Genomic DNA, 25,563 nt, shown 5'->3' with positions numbered 1-25,563 from the left:
GACTGTATTGAAATATTTCACAGGACTGTTTCCAAAACAGTCCAACAATTCCGTGTACAAAACTGCTGAGTGATTTCAATTAAATGAGTCAAAATGAAGAAAAAAATCCTATCACAATAGTCTAATAAAATGATGAAATCAAATCAAAATTTTGCATCATTCAAATGAACAATATAAAAAAGGGAAAGCCACACGAAATAAGACTGGTGAAAGTAAAAAAAAAAAGTGCTAAAAAAAGGACAATGTGCCTTGTGACGTGTATGGCCTGACGATATTTATAAATCCGTGGAGGGGGATTTTAGTCGTCTGACGAAAGCTGGGGACTAGAATGTTCTGCGCAGGCGCCTTGCGAAAGCGTGTTTTGGTGTCAAGCTCCGCGGCTAAGCTAAAGCTAGCCCGAGCGGCTCGCAATTCTGCAAGTCATGCTGGGCCATCCAAAGAGGAAAGGCTGGGTGGGCTGAGCTCAATGGGACCACGGCAGGACGGAACTTTCCACCGGCCTGGGCTGCACTTTCCTGGACTTTGTGGCATGGAGGCGTAACAAATACACTCAATTATTCTTGACGTGAGTAAGAAAGCACTCTTTCTCAAATGTTTTCAATTGCGTAAAGCGGTCAACTGATGGCAGGGAACGACATCATGTCAGCAGATGCCGTTGTACATGTCGATCTTACATTTATGAATGGATAATATGCGCGTTGCTGTCGTTAAATAACTTATTCGGTTAAGTAGTTTGGGGCCAATTTGGGATTTTGACAGCAAACAGTAGCCCGACGAGGCTAACTGTCGCGTGACAGCCGCGAGTTCCAATAGAAGTTGAGTCATTCATTGGTCCCGCCTACGTCTCGTTTCTCATTGGCCGCTCGCCCCTGCACTGGCGTGTCTGTTCCGGGTTTGCTCTCCCGCGAGTGGTTGTCGTCCCACGTCAATCACCACTTGTTGCTAGGGAGATTGTTTGATGCTAAAACGTCGAATCCGGCGAAGACGCCTATCACTTTTCTTTTTTGGGGGAGGAGGGGCACAAAAAATCGAAGGGAAACAAACGCTTACACGGCTCGATGACTCCGAGCGTGTTGTTTACATGGTGACACTCGATACGTTACTCGGGATAAAAATAGGAGGCGGCTAAGCGCCTAGCCACCAGGAAGGCGAGGGAGGGACCGCGTCTGCTTCTCTTCTCGGCCAGCTTTCACCTTCAGCCTGCAAGGCAAGAAGTTGTTGTCCCGTCAAGGGTGGGGTGAATGATGCTCAAAGCGCTCCTCGCTTTAGTTGCATAGGAAAGAATGACGGCGACGTTATTGGGAGTTGTCTGCGACGTGGCGAGTGATGAGTGAGAGAGTGAGTCGTACTGGTTTGTCCTCAAATGTGCAAATGTAACGACATGTCTGCTGCCGTGCAACAATCACGCATGTTTCTCTCGCCAGGAAGATGACAATCATATGAAAAAGGAAAGTGGATTTTCACCGGTGGAAACCTTCACTGAAAACGTTTCCCCTTGGATTCTCCCTGGTTAATTTGGACGCCCTTTTAGTCTTTTCGCACTAGTCGAAGGCCTTGAGGTTTTTTTTTTTAATTTTCTTTTTTTTTTTTTACTTTCACCTTTTTCTTTTTGCAAAGAAATGCTTTACCTGAAAAAGTACTTCACAGAGGGCCTGATTCAGTTCACCATCCTCCTGAGTCTGATCGGCGTGCGGGTGGACGTGGACACGTACCTAGGCGCCCGGCTGCCTCCTTTGAGGGAGATCATCCTGGGCCCAAGCTCCGCCTACACGCCCGCTCAGTTCCACAATCTGCGCAACACGCTGGACGGCTATGGCATTCACCCCAAGAGCGTGGACCTAGACCAGTTCTTCGCCACCCGCCGCCTGCTGAACCGGGTGCGCCAACTGGATCGCCTCTCGGTCCCCAGCCCCGAGCTCGACACCTGGCTGGTGCACCGCGACGCAGAGGGCGGCCAAGCGGGCGGCGCCAGCATCGCCCTGGACAATGGGGGCGGCCTCGAGGACGTGAACGACCTCGACGCTGCCCCGGCCATGAGGGGGGGGAACGGAGGAGGCGAAGGGGGGCCGCCCGAGACCACCTATAATCTCAACGTAGCGGACGGCGGCGGCGGCGACGGCCAGGGAGCCCAGGCGTCAGACGGCGACCGACGGCGGGACGACGACGACAACGACGACCTTAGCAAAGAGGTATCGGGGAAATAGTTCATCCCTCTTTGACGGTGAGGCGGGGCTAATTTTCAGGTTTGTGGGAAAAATCTGGGGAGAACAGTGGTGGCCCACCTTAAAAAAAAATGGAAAAAAATCTTATGGGTGCCATTGGGTGATGCAAAGCAAGATTTTTTTTATGGGACTGACTGTCTTGAAAAATCCGACTTTTTTCCTCTGAGTGTTCCCTTATTGCAGCACACAGTCTCTCTGCGAGGCAATAACGAAACAAAACTCAATTGTGGTCACCTGACGGTCACACCAGCTCGGCGCTAACGGCATGCTAACAAAATGGCGCAGAGATTTGTAGAGCTTTAAAAGCCCTCGTCGAAAGCGTTTGCAGGACGGCCATTTTGGGAGCGGTTTGTACTCTGATTTAGTGTTTCAATTCATTGTACAACGTTTTAGTACGGCGATAAAAATGCATTTTTTTAATAGATGCTAATTGCGATTGTTTCCCCTTTAGCTGAAAATGTGTCGAATTGCTCTTAATCAAAATCCCAAACCAAATGTAACGCTGTCCCGCAGGACATCGACTTGATCGACATCCTGTGGCGACAGGACATTGACCTGGGCGCGGGCAGGGAGGTGTTTAACTACAGCAGCCGGCAGCAGAAGGACGACGACGGGGACAAGCCCCGCCCGACCCAGGAGAGCAAGGACGACGACGACGACGACAACGACGAGAGGCGGCGAGAGAGCTGGAGGAACGGCGTCAACCTGCAGACGCTTCGTTCCGTGGATATCGAGACGGGAGAGAGTATCCCCCAGCAGGTCAGATATATTATTAGATTGCGCTCCGACCGTTTTCAGGTAGCTCACGGACCTTCTCCTCCTCTCCGCAGGAGTGCTTAAGGCTGCTGGAGGCCACGTTCCCCTTCGGAGAAGAAACCGAGGTAAAGCCGTAATGACTGGGGGGAGGGGGAGGGTGGCGTGGAACGGCCAGGTTAAGACGAGATGAAACCGGCGGGTTTTGCTGGGCTGTAAATGTTTATGGCGATGGGATGGGACATGGCTTCAATCTCTCTCGCTTAATTATTCATAGGAATCCAATCACATAAAAGGGTTTTGCATCACGACGTGTGAACTTGAAAAATAACGATAAAGACTTAACTTGATGTTCCGTAGTTCCCCGCCCCGGCCGCGCCGCCGGAAGCGGCGCCCCCCGGCGCGGATGGTCCGTCCACGTCGCAGGGTCTGGCCCCTCAGCTGGACCTGGAGCAGCAGTGGCAGGACATCATGGCCGTCATGGAGCTGCAAGTAGGCAAAATTTGAAATGAACAAATATACTTGAGCATAGGAGAATCGTGAAAAAAAACACGTTATTGTTCAAATTGCATGAACATAACAATAGATGATAGGTTCATTAATAGTTATACTTTAATAAAAGAAAGACATTGGAGCACATCCATCCAGCTTTACTTGCAATTGAGAATCAACCCTGACTCGTCACAGATTATTCTAAAGAAAGACATCCTCTCCTGTCAATTTACTTGCATAAGAATCAAAACAATTAAGGTTATCTTACTCAAAACAATTGCATAAGCGTCAACCCGAATAACACAATTAAGGTCAAAAAACAACTGCAACAACAATTGCATATCAGGTATTCCGAGCAACACTATTTTAAAACAATTTGCAAGTAGTTTAGAAATAAATAGATTTTAGAACGGAGCCCCAAAAAAGAGACGCTGCCACGCCCAAGTTTCTTTTCAAACAGACGTCCCTTCGGTAACGGCGCACCTTCAGAAACAAAAATAAAAATGAAGAGCCCAAACTAAGGAACACTAACATCTTTCTAAATGTCCCGTTTTTTTTCTGCGGAAGGCCATGGACGGAAACGACGGCGACGCAAGTTGCTGCGTCGACGCGGGCAGGATGTCGGCGCCGCCGACGGTCCCCATCCACCGGGACGTCAGCCTCCACCAGGCCTCGCTGGCCGGCTGCAGTCGGGAGTTCCAGACGCTGTTCCCGCCGCACCTGGACTCCGGCGGCGACGGCGGTGGCGGCGGAAGCGCGCCGTCGTCCTCCGTCGGCGGCGCCAACCTCGGCGGACTTTTCCCGCCGCCCCTCCTCAACGGCACCGTCGGCGCCATCCCGGCGGACCCCTTCGCCGGCCTCCTGGAGGAGTCCATGCTGGACGAGATCAGCCTCCTGGACCTGGCCATGGAGGAGGGCTTCAGTCAGGCTCAGGCGTCGCAGCTGCGGGACGAGCTGGACTCGGACTCGGGCCTGTCCCTGGACTCCAGCCGCAGCCCGGCCTCGCCCAGCAGCTCGGAGACGTCGTCCTCCTCGTCCTCGTCCACTTCGGCCACCTTCTCCGAGGAGGGCGCCGTGGGCTACAGCACGGCCGCTTCCGACTCGGAGGAGGGCGCCGTGGGCGGGTACCAGCCCGAATACAGCAAGCTGTGCCGCATGAGCTTCCAGGTGGGTTTTGGCGTCCGTTTGAACCCGCAACGAGTCCATGTTGACATCTCTCTCTTTCCAATTGTCGTCTTTCCAGGACAACTTCCACGGCCTCCCCCACCTGGGAGGAATCAACCACAACCACACCTACAACCTTCCGCTGGCTCCGCCCCCGGCCGAGCTCCCCAAGAAGCAGGGCTCGGGGCTCCCGGCCGCCGTCCCGCCCGAGCTGGCGGACAAGCACTCCAGTCGGGACGAGCGGCGGGCCCGCGCCATGAAGATCCCCTTCACCAACGAGAAGATCATCAACCTCCCCGTGGAGGAGTTCAACGAGCTCCTGGCCAAGCACCCGCTGAACGAGGCGCAGCTGGCCCTGGTGCGGGACATCCGGCGCCGCGGCAAGAACAAAATGGCGGCGCAGAACTGCCGCAAACGCAAGCTGGACACCATCATCCACCTGGAGGAGGGCGTCCACCAGCTGCGGCGCGACAAGGCCAGGCTACTCAAGGAGAAAGTGGAGTTCCTGCGTTGCATCCGCCAGATGAAGCAGAAGATGCAGAGCCTGTGCCAGGAGGTCTTCGCCCAGGTCCGGGACGAGCAGGGCCGGCCGTACCCGGCCAGCCGCTACTCGCTGCAGTTCGCCGCCGACGGGAGCGTCCTGGTGGTGCCGCGCGGGGGCGAGCACAACCGGCCCAAACCGGACAAGAAAGAAAAAAAGGACAAGAAGAAGTGAGAGCGCTCGGTCTGGTGGTTAGGGTTGGGTGGGAGGGAGGGACACTTTGCCACGGAGGGTTGCCTTTCTTTGCCTCTTTTCTCCACGTTCCGCTCCCCGCGATTTGCCCCTCTCGCTCGACGACTGGTCTCTGCGCATTTCCCAGGCGGGAAAAAGGAACGCGCACTCTTCCCCAGAAACACCCAAAAGAGGTGGCTTCGCCCAAGGCCGGCCAATCAAATGGCGGTCTGCCGCGTAGCTCGTCCAGGCGTGGGATGCACTTTGACTTGAGAATTTCCAAAACTCGCCACCTTCGCGGAGAAGTTCCACAAGACCGTCTGTGGCTCGCCCCCAAAACTCATCCCGGACAATCGCTTCCAAGTCAAGTTAGTTCACCTCCTGGTCGAGAGCTGGCGCTCCATCTTGACTTGCCCCGGCCCCTCGCTTGTGACTCCCCCCCGCTCCATCTTTCTGGATTTTCCAGGAGGGGGAACGAGGGAAGGCAGAGGAGCCTTCGCCGGGTCGCTTGGGAGGACAAATGTTTTGGTTGGAGGAAGTAGCGCTGCCTTGCAACGTGTATCCACTTGTTATTCTTCTAGATTTCTTCCTTCATCATTCAAAAAAAAAAGCTCATCTTGGTGCGCAATGCTGACATTCAAACTCTTTATAATCTGGATTGGAGCGCTTCTCCGACCGGGGCCCCAGTTGGAGAAGCCATGCCGTAGTCTACGCAAGTCAGCAACGTTTAAAAGTCGGCACTTTTCAAATGGAAGCATCGGTACGAGGTTAGAAGGCTCTACGATGGAGTCTCGCGCAACCGTTTCATCTTCTAAGGACTGTTACTGGAACGTTTTCCTCGGTGGTGATTTATAAGCTACTGTAGAGGTTGGAATGTTGTCGGGAAGGGGGAAAAAACGCTTAGCGGTGCTAAAAAGTTATCGTTTGTGCTCTCAGAAAAGAAACTAGAAGGTACGGAGCCCAAGTCCAGACATTTTGGCTTTCAATTTGAATTGATTGGTATTAAAAAAAAAAAGTAGAAATGTACTGTCATTTCCTATTTTAATTTGACAGTAGGCATCTTTGTGGGAATATAGTTTGTATTTTGTGGTGCCAATTTTGGTATTTGTGAGGCCACAATTAGAAATTCAACAATTAGACTTTTGGGGCTGCCGTAAAAGAAAAGAAAAATGGGACACGAAAGCATCTTCCCAACCCGTGGCTAAACCTTGCATCCTGCTAAAACTTAAAGCACTTTTTTTTGGTCTGACCTGTAAATATTTAAGTGTGTCAAGCCCTTTGCCACTTTTTCATTTCGTTCTAGTTCCATCGTGTTTGCTGGCAATCAACTTTTGTTTCAATGACTTAATAATAAAGTGGTTTTGTTTCCAAATGTCTTAACGAGTCATTTAATGGCGTCAGGATAATTTATTAGTTTAGTTTCTGCGGAACAAAACACATGATGCGACGTCCATTTAATTCGTATATATTTATACGTAACATCCGGTTCCAGTCAAAACACCGACTCGTGCTAGCCGACGTAGCGCTAGCCAAACAACATTTCCCATAATGCCCGTGGCTACGGAAGACCGTTACCTTTCACATTTAAAGCGAACCGAGAGCACCCCCCGGTGTGATTTAAGACCGCCGCCACCACTAAAGCTTTTATTTTTAAACGTTTTATATTCCGGTGTTCAATCGAACCAAAACATTAGCTCACAGTAGCATATTCACGGACTAGTCGGATAGTTAGCGTAGCTTATTTTTTTCCAGAATGGCATTCCTACGTATGCTACAACAAAGTTTTAGTACGTAGTTCGTTTCAAACGTAAATACTTCGTGAGCCATGACGAAAACGGTTCAAAAAACAAAACGCACATCACGTTTTAGTATGTTTATGACTCAAATACAAAACCAATACAATAAAATGTGGGTCACAAACACAAATAAGATCATCATTTTGCTTACCTGCCGTCTCTGTTGTGATTCCAAAGCTATTTTCGGTGCAATTTTCTTCTTTGACGTGCTCACACGACGGTGACGCTGGGCTAAAAGAACAAACACCTGTTCAAAAGAAGCAGGTGCGAACCTTAATTGCAATCAATGAGCATGAGTGGACGACGGCATAACAAAAAGTCAGTTTAATCTCCAAAAATGACAGCGAGACATGGTAAACAAGCATCACCAAAAAACAGATTTGTCACGACAAAAGGATTATCATAAGAACACGACGGCTAAAATGTCAGGGTGTGCCGGAGGGCGTGGGGGAACATTTAAAATTGTGTGACTGGTAAAAGGCGCGAAATGACCAAATTGAACACTGTGTGGACACGGCGGCAAGCAAGATGACGACTAAACACAAAAGAACAACCGATCCGGATCCCTCCTGAGTCCCCTCCCTCATGACCATAACCCCCCCCCCCAAAAAAAATGTTTTTTTTTTTAGTTTTTGTCATCTTTCTTCTCATCTTCACTGGGGTACGAGTGCCAAGTGAGCCGCTCCTCGTAGAACGAGATGACCACCTGAGGACACTTGATGTTAGCTTCCTTGGCCGGAACTAGGTCTGCTTCGTCTGAGTTTTTCCTAAAAAAAAAAGTAATATAGTTGTCCTGGGTTCAAATGCAGGGTCAGTCCACCTGTGTGGAGTTTGGTTGTTCTCCCGGAGTCAGCTGGGATAGGCTCCAGCACCCCCCGCAACCATAATGAAGATAAAGCGGTTCAGAAAGTGATGAGATGAATATAAAGTTGTTTTAAAAATTCGAAATACGATATCGCGTTGCGCAATTCTCAAATGGGTCGGAAATAAACTAGTGCCTGCACTTCCACTTGTGTCCACTAGTAGGCAGCACACCACGGACAAAGCTTAGCAGGTATCTATCAATCATATTAGTAGTGTCATTCACGTACATTTAGGATACGTGGAATGCTTGAGGTAATATTTTGAACTACCATTTATAAAAAAAAAAATCAAATAGTTGTTTTTTGAGATCCCAACCATTTCATGAGGAACATGAGCTCCCCCGTCGAATCAGTGGCACCGATGATTCTCTCCGGGTCCAAACCTCTGGCGAAGCCCCTCAACTTCTCCGTCTGAGCCAAAAATAACACAAAGTTCCTCACGCCTGCACTTTGCCCCCCGTCAAAAAAACTCACGCTAGCGTAAACTCACGTCATCTTTCTTCCTCTTGGATTTACTCTCTTCGCCATCTCCTTCGGCGGCCTTCCGTTTGCCCTCCTGCGCCGACTTCTGCGACTGGAGGAACTCGGCGATGAGGTCGGGACAGTCCAGGTTGTCCTCGGGCTCCCACGTGTTGTCTTCCCTTGGATCCACGAGGGAAAAACGGGACAAGGTTAGCGAGGAGCGAGCGCTAAAAAGTGGCGACGTGATGCTCACTCGGAAAAGCCTTTCCACTTGAGGAGGTACTCCACCCTCCCCTTGATCACCCGCCGGTTGAGGACCTTCTCCACCACGTACTCCTCTTCTTCTTCCTCTTCCTCGGCTACGTCGTCCGCCTTCTTCTCCTTCTCCTTCTTTTCCGCCGGGGGCGCCGTGCTCTCTTCCGTAACGGCGGGGACATCGTTTGGGCTTTCTGCGGTCACGCTCATGTTGGTCAAGTACACCTGGACTTCACTTTAGCTCCAGCTGGACAAAAGGTAACAAAGAAGAAGAAAAAAAAAAACACATAAAAATGGCACATATACATTTTATTTTGTAAAATTGACTTTTTTTTCTCCAGCTTCTTAACTCTTGAATGGCACTAGACGTCCAATCTGTTTGGACTTGGGGGTGGGGGGGCAATGAACGAATGTTCGCCCATCCCAGTCGAAAATGGATTGACGTTCAGCAACGCCAATGGCAGTGAAAGATGAGCATGCCCGGTTTAAAGAATGGGACGTCCATTGTTTTGATAAGGGAGAAAAACAAAAATATTTTACATGGCAGACCAGTCTCAAATGTTGTTAATATTTACTTTTTTTAAAGCACAAACTCACTGCACCGGTGAAAATAAAGAATAACCAGGGCGACAACAAGTAGGGGAGCGCTCTTAAAACCGCAAAAGCTGCAAGCAACCACCTGTTTTAGCAACACAGTTCCTTGAAAACAACAGAAGCGATTTCATTAATAGATAAAGTGAAATGAAAATGCCGAACCAAAAATACCAAGGGTTTAATATTAGCACGTTATTGGCGCACACACAAAGCCAGAGAATGAACGAGTAGCACGCACGACAAAGCATACGGGGGGGTGCTAAGCATGGAGGGGAGCCTTCCCTTCCATCCTCCATATTGTGTTGGTTTTGGGAGGCCTTCGCCTTAAATCGCATGCACCGCATCTGCTCGCATCCGTTGAGATCATTTTTGTTTTATTTTCTTTCCCCCGGCACGGCGAATGCAGAGATGCCAAATCGAGTGGCAAATCGCCGCTTGCTACGTTTCTTCGTTCGATCGTTCACTCACTCTCTCTCTCTCCCACGGCACAATGTATTTTAAAGCAGTCGCCTTTTGGAGGGAAAAACAATTTCAACTCACCGCTGACCCCAAAAAAAATCCCTTTTTGAGAGGTCTGCCCGAAAAAATAGGACCACAGCGACACGCTATGCTTTTATCCTGCGCCAATAACGTTGGCGTTTGACTGTTTTTTTTCCTCCTACCTGGTAGGTAACACAGCGCAGTTAGCTTTTGATTAGCTTCAAGCTAAGTGTAGCATCGCGTCTCCGCCCCTTTCCGGCTCAGACTTTAGATATCATGTCAGACTAGAAGAAGAGAAAAAATGGATAGCCATCGTTAATTGTTAAGTTTTGCGTCGGAGTCGTTCATCAACGATTTGACTTTAAAGTATTTTGATATCTCAATTATCAATTCATTGAAACGGTTTTTACTCTCTATAAACCCAGCACGTCTTTTGGTATAGTTCACACAATTGTAACGTTTCCTCCAACATCTACCCTTAGCTTAAAAGAAAATCGCTTGTAAATTCATCCAGAATTAAATGCATTTTAGTGCAGGAAATCAATAACTTCTGATGCAAGATGGACGTCAGTTATTCGGCCACCGATTCCGCCTTTAGACATCTAACCTGATATTTGTGATATCCACGAGTGAGACGAGCTCGTCGGAGGGAAAGCGGAACACGTGCGCATGCGCCATGGACTTTTACCCGGCTGCCTTCCCTTTTTAATAGTTTGACGCTTAACATAACGGAAAACGCTAATGCGCATGCACAAACAAGCATGATGGCGTTATTATTGTTGGGTTCGTCACTTGTCAGGAATAAACGGCAGTTATATGAATCTTTTTTTTTACAGTGAGCTTGTAAAAATATTCATTAAATACGTATGGTTGGGATATTCGTGCTATACAAGTCAAATCTCGTATTCTATTATTTGTATCAAATACAGTTTAAAAAGACGTCGTTTTACGCATGCGTACAGGAGCTGACGTCACGAAGACAAGACGCTAGCATACATTCAGTGGCTTGCCTGTGACTTGCCAAATGGAGAAGCTTTTTATATTTATTTATTTATTTAAAGGGAAATCAAACCATTAGATTGAACTTCTGGAGAGATATCGCATTGTATTTCACTGCAACAAAACACCGATTGGAGCCCTGACTTTGCATAACAGGTTGGTGATCAAAATTAGACCGGATTAGTTTTTAAATTGATGTTTGTTTTTAAGGTCAACAACTGTTAACTTTGACAGCTTTTCCTATCAAACTTCAACTATTTGGGCGAATACTTTTTGGGCCACTGTCAAGTAGTGGAAAACGTTGGTTCTTGTTTTATCACGTTAAGCGTTGAAGTTGGGCAACAGCTGACCTAACTTGGGCGGAGACATTAAACAGGGGACTAATTGGGCTAATTAGCATTATTTAAGATAAAGAGGCGATTAAACGTGGAGTTTGTCCATGGCAATCATCTGATGATGCGTCCCACGTGATCGCAACACTTAAATGCTCGATTTTCCGAGTTAATCGATGCGTTTCCTTGTGATGGCCAGCTGAGTCACGGATCGATGCGCCACTGAAACTCGATTTAATTGGATCGATGACAAATTTGGACCGCTTTTAATCGATCGAGAAATGCAGCTGGATATGGGACAGAGAAAATATCTGAAAATTGCTTGAGAAATGATCTTTGCAAAATGTAAACTGTGAAATCGGTGTTATATCGATCAGATCCAATACAAAATAGTATTGCGATATCATCGATAAATTGTCACAGCCCGCATTTTAATCGAAATAAAATTGAAATAATTGGCCTGATAGTCATCAAAATAGGTACGTGTATTCAATTATTTGTTTGACAATGATTTGTGATCCAAATAAAATCGGCAAAGTGACAAATCCGTTTTTTACGATTCCTTTTGTGCAACCAGAGTGACTTTTTCCTTTTCCTGTTTGGCAGACTGAGTCACGAAGGCAGTGCGCAGCATGTGAATCGAAGCCACTAACTTCCTTCATCTGGTCTCTCCTCGTGCAACACCGACCGTGACCGGCATGACGACCGTGACCATGAGCCACGATGACGTAGGTCGCCGCTTCATATTCCGGCGTTGGCGGATTCCTTATCACGTGTCCTAAAATGATGTCGTTCAGATTGTGAGATTGGAAATGGTGCACAAATAGAAACCATTTGAATGATTCCACTTCTGCTTTTTCTGTCTTGACAGGAATTTGTTGCCGTGCGGGTTCAAGATCCACGGGTGCAGAACGAAGGCTTGTGGAATTCCCACGTGGATTACAAGATCTTCCTTCACGTGAGTCCAGGCCATGGAAGCGTTTGTAAAAGGGTTGTTTTGGAACGTCCCTTCTGTTTTTGTCTGGTCCAATGGGGAGAAGGCGTGTGCCTCTTGGCGTCTTTCTGACGTTCGTGTCTTGGACAAAATATACAAAACAATCATAATAAAAAAAAAAAAAAAACATCTGGGTTCCTCAGACACTCCAAATTAGGACTGGATCTGACAGACAGTAATGTTAATGCTAATGCTAATGTTGTCGTCGCAGACCAACAGTAAGGCGTTCACCGCCAAGACGTCGTGCGTGCGCCGTCGCTACAGCGAGTTTGCCTGGTTGAAGAAGAGGCTGCAGAAAAATGCTGGCTTGGTGTGAGTAAAGTCAACGACAATGTCCGTGTTCTTCTCCAATCATTCGTTGGCTTTTTTAAAAAAATGAGCTCCACCAAAAAATCATCATGTTTGAAGGAGTAGAATGCTGGAGCTAGCTAACGTGACTTTGAGAAAGCTTTTTTGGGCGTTTCCGTAGGCCGGTTCCAGACCTCCCTGGAAAGTCCTTCTTCTCCTTCAGTAACGAGGACTTCTTGGAGCGGAGGCGGCAAGGACTTCAAGTCTTCCTGGACAAGTGGGTCCCCTCGCCGTGGTGTTCGGTTTTGGGGCCATCTTCGAATGCCTATTTTCATGCTTTCCAGGGTGGTGAACATGACGGTGTGCCTGTCGGACAGCCAGCTCCACCTGTTCCTGCAAACGCAACTTCCCGTGGGTCACATCCTGGACTGCGTGCAAGGCCACACCCCTTACACGGTGACCGACGCCATCCTGACCTACGCCTCGTCCAACCGCGGCTGGGCTCAGGCTCAGGAGGACGACGTCGTCGCCGTCGCCGTCCAGGAGCCCGCTCTCAACGTGTCTTACGAATCTGTGGAAAGGTGAGGGCGGAGGAGTGGCCTCTTTTCGGTCGCTAGCCACATTATGCGTTTGTAGTATTATTATTTTTTTTTAATATTGTTAACAACTCTTCTTTTCAGCCCAGCTCATCATAAGCCTCGCCATCACGACAGCCCACCACGCTCCCCGCCCCTCGCCGCCGACGTCCTCGAACCTCGGGACAAAGCCGGGACGACCATCTTCTACCTGGGGGATGAACATACGGCCAAAGTCGCGCCCGGGAGCCCCCTCGAAACCACCGCAGAGGTCGGAGCTTCTCTGCCGGCGGACTTGGGAAGTTCAAATCCCCAGGGGGACGAGGTTCCGGTGGCCAGTTCAGAAGCCGCGCCCGGACGGGGAGACGCGAGCCAGGAGGCTGCCTCTCTCGCTTCGTCAAACGAGAGTATCGTGCAAGTCAGCGACGAAGAGGACGCGGTCGGCCGCGAGCGTTCGTCGCCGAACGGCTCCGCCGAGACGTCTCCGGAGCGCGACGACCGCTGGCTGCGGGTTCCGGGCGGAAGCGCCGCGGACCTCCGAGCCAACGGCGGCGCCGATCGGGAGCTGAGTAACTCTTTGGACGTCAATTTTGCCCAGAATGACTTTAGCGTGTTGGGCAGCAGCTCTGCTCCCGATTTAGCTCTTGAGAAGAATTCTGACTTGCCAGACTGAAAAGGACATTTAGCATAGATTTTTTTTCTTATATTTTTTTCTGGACTCTAGTTCTAAATGGTGTCAAACACTTTTATCAAAATGTTATTTCGCCCTTCTATTATACGTTTTTGAAAAATTCCAAAGTATGTTCAAAATCAAATAGCGAGAATTTCGACAATGACAATAATGGCCACAGGATGGCGACAAAGCACTTTTGCTCGCTTCTACATACTTGGCAGCAAAACCATATTTTTTTTTGTACTTTGCTTTGACCTCCGCACTAAACTAGGATGGAGGAAAATTTATCAATTGGTAATCTTGAAAATATAGCCTTTGGAACAATTCGTAATTATTATAATTAATGCAGGTTTGCGGGGGTGTCCATTCTAAATCGTCACGTCTCATTTGAGACAGCAGAAAGGCGCAGAGGAATGTTGTGTTTTTAATTCTTTGGAACTGTAACTTTAAAATGAGCACATTATACAATTTGGAAATAAAGGCCATTGCATCTTTCTATTTTGATATCAATTTTACTGACAACTTGAGCTTGTTGAGAATAATTGCACGGGAAACGTTTCAAATTGCTGGATTAAAGAGCTCATTTTCGTTTTAATGCTATAGTTGCGAGTTAATTCTTAACTCGTGTCATGTGGCTTTGGGTTCTGCAGAGGGCGCCATAGTTAAACCTGAACATTTTAATCATTGGAATGATCAAAAAGGGACTGCGTTAAGTCCTTCGTTTAGATTGACGATTTGTCTTTTAATTATTTGGCCTGTAATATTTTGGAGTAACAATGTTGATGACACCAATGTGCACATTAATTTTCCCAATTATAGTCTTCTAAATAAGAGTGTAGTCACTAGCTGCACTCAAGTACTAATCTTTAACACGCTCATTGAATTTAGAGTTTGCAATCAGCCTGAGTACCTGGGGAAAACCCACGGAGGCACAGGTAGAACTTATATACACTACATGGGAAGCAAAAACCCAGGCTTGAACCCTCGATCTCAAAACTACGAGCCAAACATGCTAACCACTAGCGCTCCATGGCGCCTAATTGGCTATTCCTTACGTTTTTCTCCACTATTGTAAATGGGGAAAATGACATTTTAGGTTTTTTTTGCTTTATTTAACATAATTTTTCTATTTTTTTAAAGAGCATTTCTTGACATTAGCGTTGTCTCGTACCTGCCGCGGCTCACAGGATGTAGGCGGGGTGCAGAAAGTCCTTGGGGACGATACCCACGGTGCCGTTCAGCTCGCCGACCCACCAGCCGTCCAAGTTGTACTCCTGGAGAAACATGTCAATCATCAAAAATGGATTTGAAAACTTAGTAGTTGTTTATTTCATCCAAAAACACTTAACGCAATCATCCCGCTACGATGCTTTGTGTGTAATTAAAAAAAATACCTGCCAGGAAGAGAGTAAACCTTTGAGCTAAAAATAAATGAATACATCCACAATTAAACTTTAGTTACAGCGTAAACATGCCTAACTGTTGTTGCCTTGAGCCAATAAATGATATTAGTGTCGCACCATATGAGCTAAAAAAAAATAAAAACAGGAAAGAATTGAGCTGGCAGCAGGTGGAAAAGCAGATGTTCATTATCTTTTTATCGGATAACACGCTTTGGTGGTTCTCGTCGGCTGATTTTAGCAAGTCGACGTGGCGGCCTAAATCACCGGAACAACGCAACGCAAGCCACTTTTATTTTTCCGAGCCGCCGTGCCATCGGCTCTATCGATCCATCTGTTTATTCGATCGTCGACATTGGCTTTGGTCGAGGGGGGGGTGGGCGCCATTTGATTTATCGGCGGCGCCCATCTGTGCGAAACGCCGGGAAATTCTCCCCCGCAAAGGTCTTTTGGACTATCGGCGCCGCCGTTTTAATACGAGCCGGCGGAAGAGCCAATGGCGTCCGTCAGGCGTGCCGAGCCGACCGAGTCCATCTTCCTCGCGCCGGCGACGGGTTCATCCAGAGTACACCTGCCGTAATGGCCGCGTCCCCGAGTGAATTATCCAAATGACAAAAACTACGCGCCCCTCCTTCTGTTTCATGTCTTTTTATAAGGGGGAATGGCGGGAGGGCCCGAGCGGGGGGCCCCACCAGAGTGGGGGGGCTACTGATTGAGCAACTCGCTTAATATTACGGACAAAATGACACAGAAGGAGTCATTTTACGCCTGTTTTTTGGAGAAATAGTTTTTTTTGCTTGTGTTTTGGGCCATTTTTTTAAAATTTCACTTTCAGTGACCTTAGTTCGTGGCTCTCGAGCCGCGTGTGGTTCTTTAGTTTGTGACTAACACGTTTTATAGCATGTTCAAAGCTGGAAAATATCATTCCAAAATTGGACCCATCTTTTGCACTTATTTTCCTTATGATATCTGAGTCGTTATATGACTTAGTTTAACATGAAGCATTTTGCAGTATGAGGACGTCAACTTTTGGCCAAGTCGAGAATGCAAACAAATTTTCTGTCGCGTGACAGTTCTTCACGTCATCATCAATTTTGGTGGTGTATTGATGAAAATAAGCTTTTTTTCTGGATAAAATTCAGATTTGAGTGCCATAGTCCAATATGACATTTATTTTTCATTTTTGGACACGCCGACCGACCCTTTCCCAGCGACCTTTAACAAAATCATGCTCGTACATCTTTTTTTTCCCAGGAGCACCCGGGCCAACGTCCGAGAGGTCGAGCGCAACGGCGACGCCTCGACGGCTTGACCTCCCGGTGACTCTTCCTCTTCCGATCTTCTTCTTCGGAGGGAGTCGCCATGGCAACACCATCAGCTCGCTATGCGCCGTCCTTTATTTACCACTGGGGGGGGGGGTTCGGGGGTAATGGCGGCGCCGCCTGATGGCCACATCGCTCACCGACGGTAGGAAGGTGAGGCCGGCGTGGCCTCGCCCTCCTCCCGGCGCTGACAAATCGGCGGCTATCTACAGCGGGTCCCGTTTCAAATTTCGACCTATTTGCCGCTACTTTGGCGCTAATCACGGTGGCGCTAGCTGGCCGGGGGGCCGAGCGGAGGCGGGCCTTGTTAGTGACGGAGCGCAGGAAGTGTCTCGTTGCCCCGCCGTTGAACCCGGCGCCGCCTGACGCCCTCCTCGCCTGGCCCCGCCTCCCTGGTCTTCCTCCTCGCTTTGGCTTCCGCCATCTCGCTAACAAAGAAACATGGAGGCCTTGGGCGCGCAAGGAGAAGGTCATCGTCTGTAACCCGCCATCCGCCGCGAGCCCGTATGCCGACATGTTACGTCACGGGAAGGGAGATTGTAACCTTCCATTTTGAGGCATATCTGGGTCACTTCATGTTGATTTTTAAGATATTTTTGGGTCACTTCATGTCAATTTGAGGACATTTACAGGTCACTTCCAGATGACTTTGGGTTATTGAACCACAAATGCCGCCAATGGATAGAAATCAACAGGAAGTGACCTGTAAATGAAAGCGGGGCGACTAACTGTGAATGCTCTGATTTCAGTGTCATGGCAGCCAACCAGCTAACAAAGACGCTATGCTAGCATACAACGTTGGTTCTGTTTTATTTTAGACAGTGACACCTTTTTAAAAACATTATTGTGAATCTCGGCGGGAGTATTTCGGGGATTCAAAGTATCGCGATGTATCGCACTTTCAATATATGGTCAAACGGCGCCGTTTAAACCATCAAAACACATGGAATAAAATAAAAACCTCATTTTCCAGCCGAGCCCGAAACGACTCCCCTTCCAACCAAAGTGAAAAAAAAAACGGGCGCCACCTCGTGCATCCAAAGGGCCACTTAACGTACATCTTCCGAGATTAGTGGGTGGGCTTAAAGAGAAGCTGGGAGAACATCTCCGATGGAACGCAAAAGTGCATTTTGGGACGGCGCGGCTAGTTAAGTTAACGACCATTTATTAAAGAGTTTTTGCTTTCGCCGCACCCCCCAGAAACTCCCCCCTCCCTCGGCGTCCGGAACATTTCTATGGCATTTGCTAGGAATGGAAGGCTGGGCTGAATAATGACAAACTGTAGATGACCGGACAGTGACCGTTGCCTCCTGCGTGACCCCGGACCCCAGACTCACCCCCTGCTACTCGGGGTGGTAAATAGGATGTCTTGCTTGGTGTCTATGGCCACAATAGCTGCGGGGGTCCTTAAATGGCCGTGTGACAGAGTGGGGGGGGGGACAACAGAGTTGGCACAAAAGAAGAAAGGGAGCTCTAAGCTCCCCTTTTGTCTCTTCGATTTGACTTTTTTGCGCAACCCCGGAGACCATTTTTTTTCCACGTATGAGGACCGCTCATCTCTAAATATGAATCGAGTTGGCGAACCCACCGACGGTATTTTGGATTTTATAAATGAAAATGATTGACAGGAGACCTATTTTTGGACGACGAGGGAAAAAAAAGACGTGGCTAACGGGAAAGCTATCGTTTGGTATCGGAAAGTATGTTGTCGCACTTCGGGCCACCGCCAGGGGTCACCGTTGCCCGCATGGGTTAGTCTTTATTGACAAGCAGCAGAGCGCTTTAGGGCTCGCCTGCCATTGGTCGTCCCCCCAGGTACGGGCTGCGATTGGCTAGGACGTCGGGCGAAAGAGAAAACATGGCGGCGCAAATGGGAAGAGGCAGGAGAGGCGTCTTTGCGTCATAAATCTGCTATCGCCGTTCTCCACGAGCGCCCGTGGGAATACTGGAATGTGTGTGCGAGTGTGTGTGCGTGTGACAGCTGACCTGTGGCGTCCACGTCGTCGAGCACATCCATTACGAAGCCAGGACAGAACGCAGGGACCAAGCGAGCCGAGGCGATGTCGTAGCGAGGGCCACATGTGAAAGAACAGCGACAGCCCGTTAGCCAATGTGACAAATTCCAGCAATAGCACAAGCGCGTGTAAATCAATAATCAATCGGTGTCGGAGCAGCGGGCCGTGAAGCCCCGGAAATAAAGAAATAAAAATGATCAAACACGGCCTGCTACGTCAACATAATGTGTGGAGAAAATGCTTTAGTTCTAAGAAAAATATATTAATGTATTTCTTGAAATGGTGATAGCTGGCTACAACTTGCTGAAATGTTCAAGTAAATAATAATAATAATTGACTTCTACCTTTTTGTGCTGAGCTGTTACTAATTTGGGGTCACCAGATACGATATTGAGATATTCATTTGTTATTGAAGATAACATAACTCCTAAATACCAAAATATGTATTGAGTTGAAGCCTATTTTTGTACAGCGCTTTGTTTTAGTTGCCGTTGTTTCCACAAATGTTTCTAAATAACAGGATTGGAGAAAAAAACCCTTGGAATGTAATAATATTTTTCATATAATTGTTAATTCTTAATATAATTTTACAGACACTAATTTATATTTTGTCTGCTGACGACACTTTATACAAAAATAATTAACTGGAGCTCCAAAGTCGTCAAAAAAAGGCCATTTTGCAACCATAAATCAACATTTTTTATATCATATCTTAGGGGAGTTATGAATTGAAATATTTGACGTGCACTGCGGCGACTTATATTCTGACAAACGCTGATTTTTTTCGTATAGCGAGCCACGTGGCACGATGGGTGGGCTTCCTCATTTCTTCACTTTGTCGGGCAACGTACAGTAAAAATGCGCCGGCGCTTTACAGTAAGCCAGCGATCGATAATGACGGACGAGAGTCCGGCGCCGAGTTCACAGCCACGCGACACCGCGCGTCCATTCCGCCACGCCGCCACTTTGTTAGCGCCATTGATTTAGCACTTAGCGCGTGTCCTCGTTACCTCGTAATTATGCCGTGTGTTGACACCACGCCGCGGACGTACGACCGCCCACCCGGAAGACGATTTACGAGCTTTTATGACGCCGCTTCGGCACGCGGCGACGGAGCGAAAGGCCTCGGCCCAGAGTCCGTGTTGCGAGGGAAAGGGGTCAAGGTTCTTCGGAATACTGTCGTAAAAGTTGACGGCCGCAGGGGGGCTTACGGGGGGCCGTCCTCCCCAAGGGCTCGTTAAAGTAAATAGGCGATTGCGGCTTGTAATGCCCACGCTGCATGTTAGACAAACGCGGGTCATCAAAGCAGGCACTTGGGAGGTGACGGACGGCAATTTATGGCGCCGTATCCCAAAATGTCAACTTTGGATTGAGGCGCACCTCAAAACGGAGCTTTTTTTAGACTGGACTATTCATTGGGATTTTTCCTTTGCTGTTATTGGAGTGGAAAAATTCCAAAATAGCGTTAAATTTGCGGGGGGTTAGCACGTGAAATGCATTGTTGTCGTACTCGCTTAATGGGTAAAACAATTCAAAAATTATTTTTTTCTTTAATTCTGAAAATGTATCATATTACATTATAACAATGGAATGTTTGTCTGATTTTTTACAAAATATTTTTAAGTAGGCACTCCACTCTTTTGTGTGAATAATATTTAGGATTGTTTTTTTTGTCTTTCTGCATAAGTGTGCTAAATTTAGGGGGAAAATATTGAAGAGATTTAGAGGTAGATAAAAATAGATTTGAAAAATTAAATATGTTTTAAAGGAGTGTTTTTACACCATTTTTATTTTAAGAGAAAGTGAATTAAAAAAATATGGGCTCCTTCTCTAGGCTAGTTGGTGACAAATATTTTTGTAAACATTAAAGCCAGTGTCCAGTTGAAGTCAAAATTAATACATTGAAAATACCATTGTGAGTAAGTTTATACATTATTTTTTTTACATTTTTATTCCTCTTATTTGTGAGGCAGACAAAAGTAAGCCAACGTGTCCAATCCCAGCAGCAAGCATTGATTTCCACGACCAAATCACCTGCAGTTTACATCAAGTGCAAAGAACGAAATAAAGCCGCGCGCAGACTCCATTAACTGCCGTGTCGTCGCCGCCATTATCGAGGAGAGCGCCATTACCCGGCGCCAACCGTGGCGCGGCGCCATCGTGCCCGCCAAGAGAACGAGGCCCCCGCTAAGGTACGCGCCACTAACGTGTTCTGCGGGGAATTTGGCCGCTCTCTAACGGCGAATTTCATAGCCCGCTAACAGGGAATCTTACGGTTAATGGCGGTGGCACGCCGAGCGATACGTCCGGATGTTTCCGCCACAATCTTTCCGTTTAGATTCATGAGGACAGGCGAGGGAAACTCGAGAATTCTGGGAAAGTTGGGGACATATTACAAGCAAACCAGTCAGATTTTCCCAAAATAAAAACGGAAACTCTAGTATAACTTATTATTGGTCTATTTTTCAGTGAAATGGACTTGGATTTTTACATTTGTTATTATTGTATATTGTGAATTTCATACTTTTGTTAAGTTTAGTTTTTTATTATAGGTTGAAAATGGTGTTCAGCTTCTTCAATTGTACCCAAAAAGTTGATTCAATTACGAGTCGGAGGTACGCAAATGAGTGATTGTCTACGTACAGTTCAGTTGTATTTAACTTTTATGTTTTTGGTGCCCCGGACGGCGATAGACGTCCAATCCCGTGCCTCTTTTTATTTCAATCAGTTTGTCCCAATCCATTAAAAGTGGTTGTTTGTTCCCAAAGTCGACCATTTGCAAACCAAACTTTTGAAATCAAAAAGACACACTTGAGTGTGCGCAAACATACCTTACTGAGGATGAGGATGAGGTCTCCTCTGACGAAGGAAAGCTCATCTGACGTATCTGCCTCGCAGTCCCACACGGCCTGGTAGTAGTTGCTGTAATCCAACCCTAACAAGGACAAAAAACCACCTTGTTTATTTACCAAGGAAGGAATTAAATGCACATTTCAAATTCTCACCTGCTTTATCGCATTGTAAAAAGCCTTCGGGAGGGGGATCGGGAAAGTCCTCATCTAGACAACAAAAATTGGATCAGAATAGACATTGTTTTCATACGGTGTTTACAATAAATGGTCCTCCATTTTGATCAATCGTGTTGTTTTCGAGGCTGCAATATTAAATGAACGACTCCGCCATTCCAGTGCGCGTTACGCCATTGGCTGTATTGGAAACGGCGCAATGACAAACGCCAAAGCCGTTCTAACAATCCTTAGTTAGCCTAATAGCATTGACTATGACTTGTTTTTGTTACCGCTTTATCGTTATATTCAAAGCCTTAAACTATAAAAGATCAAGTCTTTATGGCTCATTTCAAACAAACCCTTGCAAAATACATTGGCGTACATTCAATGATTGCATCTAAAATAATGGAGAACAAACGAGAGTATTGACAGTTGGTATCAAATTGCGGCATTTTACATCGACGTTAAAAAGCGCCGCCAAGTGACCCGCCGGCTCAACGCTAACATTTGTCTGTCGCCGCGCGTCCATTGAAAAAGACCATTGAAGAGCCGTTAAAATAAATAAATAAATAAAAGATTACGGAGTGGATGCGAGATTCGCGCCGGGCCATCGGTATTCTCGCAGCTGACTCTTCTCGATCGATACGAGGAAGACGTCGTGCCTTATTGGTCGAGGGGCACCGAGGGGGGGCGTGGCCGAGCCGGGATACGATGATACCGTCGGCGGCCCTCGCGCATCCATCGTCCACGCTGGCGGGGTGACAGCCACGCCAGCGCTAGGCAACACTATACTGCTGCCAGCAAGCTGCGCCCCACTTCCAGGAAGAGGAGGCGCAAACGTGCATCAGTACACACACACACACACACATGTACACACAGTGCAGTCTATGTTTGAACTTTTGAGTTTTCAATGCTGAGTCAGCACGGTGGTTCCACATTTGGGATCCAAATTAACAATGTTTTTCCTTAACCACAAAAAATATGGTTCCGTTATGGGAATTAGAAATTCATGGGTAAGTTGAAAATCTGAAAATATGGTTCCAAAATGTTTCTCTTAGTCGTAAAACTAGGTTCGCACATGTGCTAAACTGCTATTATAAATATGGTGCTATAGTTTTGGATATTGTAATTTTAAAACTAATATTTTAATATCATTTGATGCATGTTAAAATTGGGTTCTATTGCAGAAGCTCATTGTGAATAATGCAGCTAATTGGTCCGGGCTAATAATGTATGGTTAGGCAAAAAAAAATAGGGTTCAATGGGTAGCAAAATTTGGGACAAAATATTTTGGTATCTATCATATCGCTTTAAAATGGTTTCGGTGGTAAGAACGTGGTTTTAAAGCTTGCAAAAAAAAATCTTCAAAAGGTTCTAAACGGCTAATTGAGAAGAATGTGTGGTTGCTGTGAAGGTACACTCCAGCGACCAATCCCAGCCACTCGGCTTGGCCGAGGCATGGCACGAAAACGTCGGCGAATACGAAGTGAAGAGAAGAAAGTCAGTCTGATTGATAAGCGACGGGGCGAGAATGTGAAGGAAAGAGGGCGTCATCCGATCCGCCATCTGTGGTCGGGTCCCGTGCCTCCTCCCAGATGGCTTTGAACGGCGGCGTGACACTCGCAAGACTGATCGGCCTCTCACTACGGATTTGGGCAAAGGTAATGTACTCAGCCACTGAAACCCAATCTTGATGTATCTTATTTAATAGATGCAATGATGGACGACAGCATCCAGAACATCCCATCGCGCCTTTTGTCCCTTTTTTGGAGGGGAGGGGGGTTTACTGGACTCGCAAAAACGCAAATCCATCCCAGACGTGAATATTTCAAGCTCGCATGACTTGTACTAAAATTCCTGTTGCTAGGCACTTTTTACCTTAAACTTGATTTTTCCAAGTATTTACAAATATGGTTCCACTACTAAAAATGGTAACAGTTTTGGTCTACGATAGATTGCCAATTTTTTTAATTCATGGCAGAAGAACTATTAAAATGGCTTCCAATAGCAGCCAATGAGTTAAAAAGTGCTTTGACGGAAAAGAAATGTGTAGCCAATCCAAAAATCTATCTTGGCAACGACTGTAAATTCCCAGACGGGTCTTCGTGACTTCAAGTAAATGACTGTTGCCGGGCAATTTTATCCCAAACTGAGCTTTGTCGATTGAAACGTGAGGCCATTTGTTGCCGGGCAACGTGGGCTAATTGGACGTGCTGTAAGACAAAGGAAGTATCCGTCCATCCATTTTCTCAGTGGCCTTTCCCTCGCGGCGCTCTTAACGTTCGCCATTACCTCGCTCTTTACGTCGGGGCTTTCCGATTGGTCGAGACGGCGGGGGGTCAAAATGCTTGGCTAATTAGACATTGGCTGTGGTCAATTCCATTAATAAAGTGGCCTGTAGATGAAGTCTCCATACCTGGTAGAACCTCGTAGATGTAGCTGTCGTCCGCCTCGTCCTCGTCGGTTTCGCGCCGCCTTCCCGATTCACTTTGGGCGGCCGGCCCGTCGATGTCGTCGTAGGTGGCCTCCTCCTCCTCCTCCTCCTCCTCGTCGTCTTCGCTCTCGACGTCCTCCTCGTCTTCGTCAAAAGGGATGGCACTGGATCGAAGATCTGTTGTGGCCATAAAACCGTAAGTTAATCGAGAGGCGCTGTTTGAGTGTCCGTCGAGTTCGGCTGAAAACCGCAAAGGACTGTTGGCTGAACTCAGGCTTCTTGTGCTGGCAAATCCAACGACATTTTTCCTCATTTGCTTCGTTTAGAATATCATTCTAAAATTGTCAATGTGCGGTCTCACAGCTAGAAATCATTGGATTTATCGATAGATTTAAAAAGTTATAATAATTTATGTGCTAGGATTAAGAGGAAAAAACGGGCGGGGGAGGCCCATCCATTATCCGGCTGATTTTTTGTCGTCAAAATAGGAAGTAAGACAAACTGCCGAGTGTCCTTCACTTCCCGCAAGCGGTCCGAGCCCGTTTTAGGCCCCCCCCCCACTCGCTTCAGATGGACGAGCTGCCTCATGGCGGGCGACGGGGGCCGCTGCAACGTGAGGTTTCAGGTCCGAGCAGAAATCAATGTCACGGGAGGATAACCAGAACGGCTACAAATCAATTTCCTGTAAGGTGGAATTCAGTAGGAGGACCACGTGGGTGTGGGGGTGGGGCGGCTTTTTCATAATGTACGCCCGTGACATGCAAGTGATGTGCTTTTGTCACAGTTATGTTATGTCGTCGTTGTTTTTTATTCACAAAATCCTACTTTGAGCTGCCCGGCGGATGAATGGTTAGCATTTCGGCATTGCGGTTCTGGGGTCCTGGGTTCAAATTTGGGTCAGTCCACCTGTGTGGAGTTTGCATGTTCTGCCTGACCCTGCGTGGGGTTTCTACAAGTACTCCGATTTCCTCCCACATGCCAAAAAACATGCATGCTAAGCTAATTGTATGCTAAATTGCCCCTAGCTATGAGTGTGGTTGTCCGACTTCTCGTGCCCTGCGATTGGCTGGCCACCAATTCAAGATGTCCCCCGCCTCGTGCCCTGAGTCAGCTGGGATAGGCTCCAGCACCCTCTGTGACCCGAGTGAGGAGTGCGTGCCTACCTCGTAGCACGAAGCTGATGTGGTTGACCCACTCGCTAGCTTCCTGCGGACTGCTAGCGGTGAACTATAGGCGGAAAAAAAAATACAAATGACACTGTTACATTGACTAATTTCACCAAACATGAAGCGAATCGAGTCCGTCCTCACGTCTGGTGGTTTTCACACATTTCTACCAACCTGAAAAGTTCGGCGACCAGGCGCAAAGAGTTCAAAGCAGGCGTTCTTTTTGGAGTCTTTCCTCAGGTTTGCCGCGAGCTGAACGCCGTAGTCGTTGATGTAGAAGGAGCCTCTCTGCTGTTTATCTGCGGAGGAAGGAGGACAAGGACGGTGAGGGATGGCGAGCGGTCGCCCCCCGTGTCGGCGGAACGGCGACCGACCTTTGTCGCTGCCGAAATAGAAGAAAACAGAATTGTTGAGAACGCACCATCGCTTCTGCCACTCGGAGCCAAAAAAGCTGGGATCTGGAAAGAGAGTTGCACCTGTTTAATTCGGGGGACTGCAACGGGGAGGAGTCTAGGGAGGGTCAAAGGTCGTCAAGACAACCTTTTAGGTGAATAGTGCTTCAGA

General features: G+C 47.5%; 4 protein-coding genes across 9 annotated transcripts in view; 2 read left to right on the top strand and 2 right to left on the bottom strand.

Moving 5' to 3' along the window:
* The first annotated feature begins 314 nt into the window (after positions 1 to 314).
* On the top strand, positions 315 to 5,379 carry nfe2l1b (nfe2 like bZIP transcription factor 1b). Of its 3 annotated transcripts, none has more exons than XM_077626680.1 (7): positions 315 to 565; positions 1,429 to 2,189; positions 2,736 to 2,981; positions 3,053 to 3,103; positions 3,336 to 3,467; positions 4,035 to 4,634; positions 4,711 to 5,379. In XM_077626680.1, exons 2-7 carry the CDS (start codon positions 1,620 to 1,622, stop codon positions 5,344 to 5,346), a joined length of 2,235 nt encoding a protein of 744 aa, XP_077482806.1. In that variant the 5' UTR covers positions 315 to 565; positions 1,429 to 1,619; the 3' UTR covers positions 5,347 to 5,379. The 3 variants fall into 3 exon arrangements, with proteins under 3 accessions (XP_077482806.1, XP_077482804.1, XP_077482805.1); XM_077626678.1 differs by having other exon boundaries at positions 1,425 to 2,189; XM_077626679.1 differs by lacking the exon at positions 315 to 565 and adding an exon at positions 636 to 1,338 and having other exon boundaries at positions 1,425 to 2,189.
* A 2,069-nt stretch (positions 5,380 to 7,448) lies between these two features.
* On the bottom strand, positions 7,449 to 8,929 carry cbx1b (chromobox homolog 1b (HP1 beta homolog Drosophila)). Its single transcript, XM_077626702.1, has 4 exons — positions 8,718 to 8,929; positions 8,493 to 8,643; positions 8,319 to 8,413; positions 7,449 to 7,906 (listed from the first exon to the last, which is right to left on the bottom strand). The coding sequence occupies exons 1-4, from the start codon at positions 8,927 to 8,929 to the stop codon at positions 7,765 to 7,767; spliced, it is 600 nt and encodes a 199-aa protein (XP_077482828.1). The 3' UTR covers positions 7,449 to 7,764.
* A 1,694-nt stretch (positions 8,930 to 10,623) lies between these two features.
* On the top strand, positions 10,624 to 14,152 carry snx11 (sorting nexin 11). 2 transcript variants are annotated; one of them, XM_077626692.1, is made up of 7 exons: positions 10,624 to 10,948; positions 11,731 to 11,852; positions 11,996 to 12,082; positions 12,330 to 12,430; positions 12,588 to 12,683; positions 12,751 to 12,987; positions 13,087 to 14,152. In XM_077626692.1, exons 2-7 carry the CDS (start codon positions 11,823 to 11,825, stop codon positions 13,652 to 13,654), a joined length of 1,119 nt encoding a protein of 372 aa, XP_077482818.1. In that variant the 5' UTR covers positions 10,624 to 10,948; positions 11,731 to 11,822; the 3' UTR covers positions 13,655 to 14,152. The 2 variants fall into 2 exon arrangements, with proteins under 2 accessions (XP_077482818.1, XP_077482819.1); XM_077626693.1 differs by lacking the exon at positions 10,624 to 10,948 and adding an exon at positions 11,232 to 11,603.
* Positions 11,591 to 25,563, bottom strand: part of skap1 (src kinase associated phosphoprotein 1) — a 30,876-nt gene continuing 16,903 nt past the window's right edge. For 2 of the 3 annotated variants that reach the window (XM_077626689.1, XM_077626691.1), the window contains 8 exons: positions 25,374 to 25,457; positions 25,174 to 25,298; positions 24,997 to 25,060; positions 23,816 to 24,010; positions 21,397 to 21,450; positions 21,223 to 21,326; positions 14,826 to 14,928; positions 11,591 to 12,199 (listed from right to left, as the gene is read on the bottom strand). In XM_077626689.1, coding sequence (XP_077482815.1) covers positions 14,836 to 14,928; positions 21,223 to 21,326; positions 21,397 to 21,450; positions 23,816 to 24,010; positions 24,997 to 25,060; positions 25,174 to 25,298; positions 25,374 to 25,457 — 719 coding nt within the window. In that variant the 3' untranslated portion in view covers positions 11,591 to 12,199; positions 14,826 to 14,835. Of the gene's footprint in view, positions 12,200 to 14,825; positions 14,929 to 17,872; positions 18,363 to 21,222; positions 21,327 to 21,396; positions 21,451 to 23,815; positions 24,011 to 24,996; positions 25,061 to 25,173; positions 25,299 to 25,373; positions 25,458 to 25,563 lie in introns of those variants that run through there. The other variant, XM_077626690.1, reaches the window with a different exon arrangement.

This window comes from Stigmatopora argus, chromosome 18 (assembly GCF_051989625.1).
Source record: "Stigmatopora argus isolate UIUO_Sarg chromosome 18, RoL_Sarg_1.0, whole genome shotgun sequence".
NCBI classification, from domain to species: domain Eukaryota; kingdom Metazoa; phylum Chordata; class Actinopteri; order Syngnathiformes; family Syngnathidae; genus Stigmatopora; species Stigmatopora argus.
Note: the sequence above shows the minus strand (reverse complement) of the source record. Positions and strands in the feature narration are given on the sequence as shown.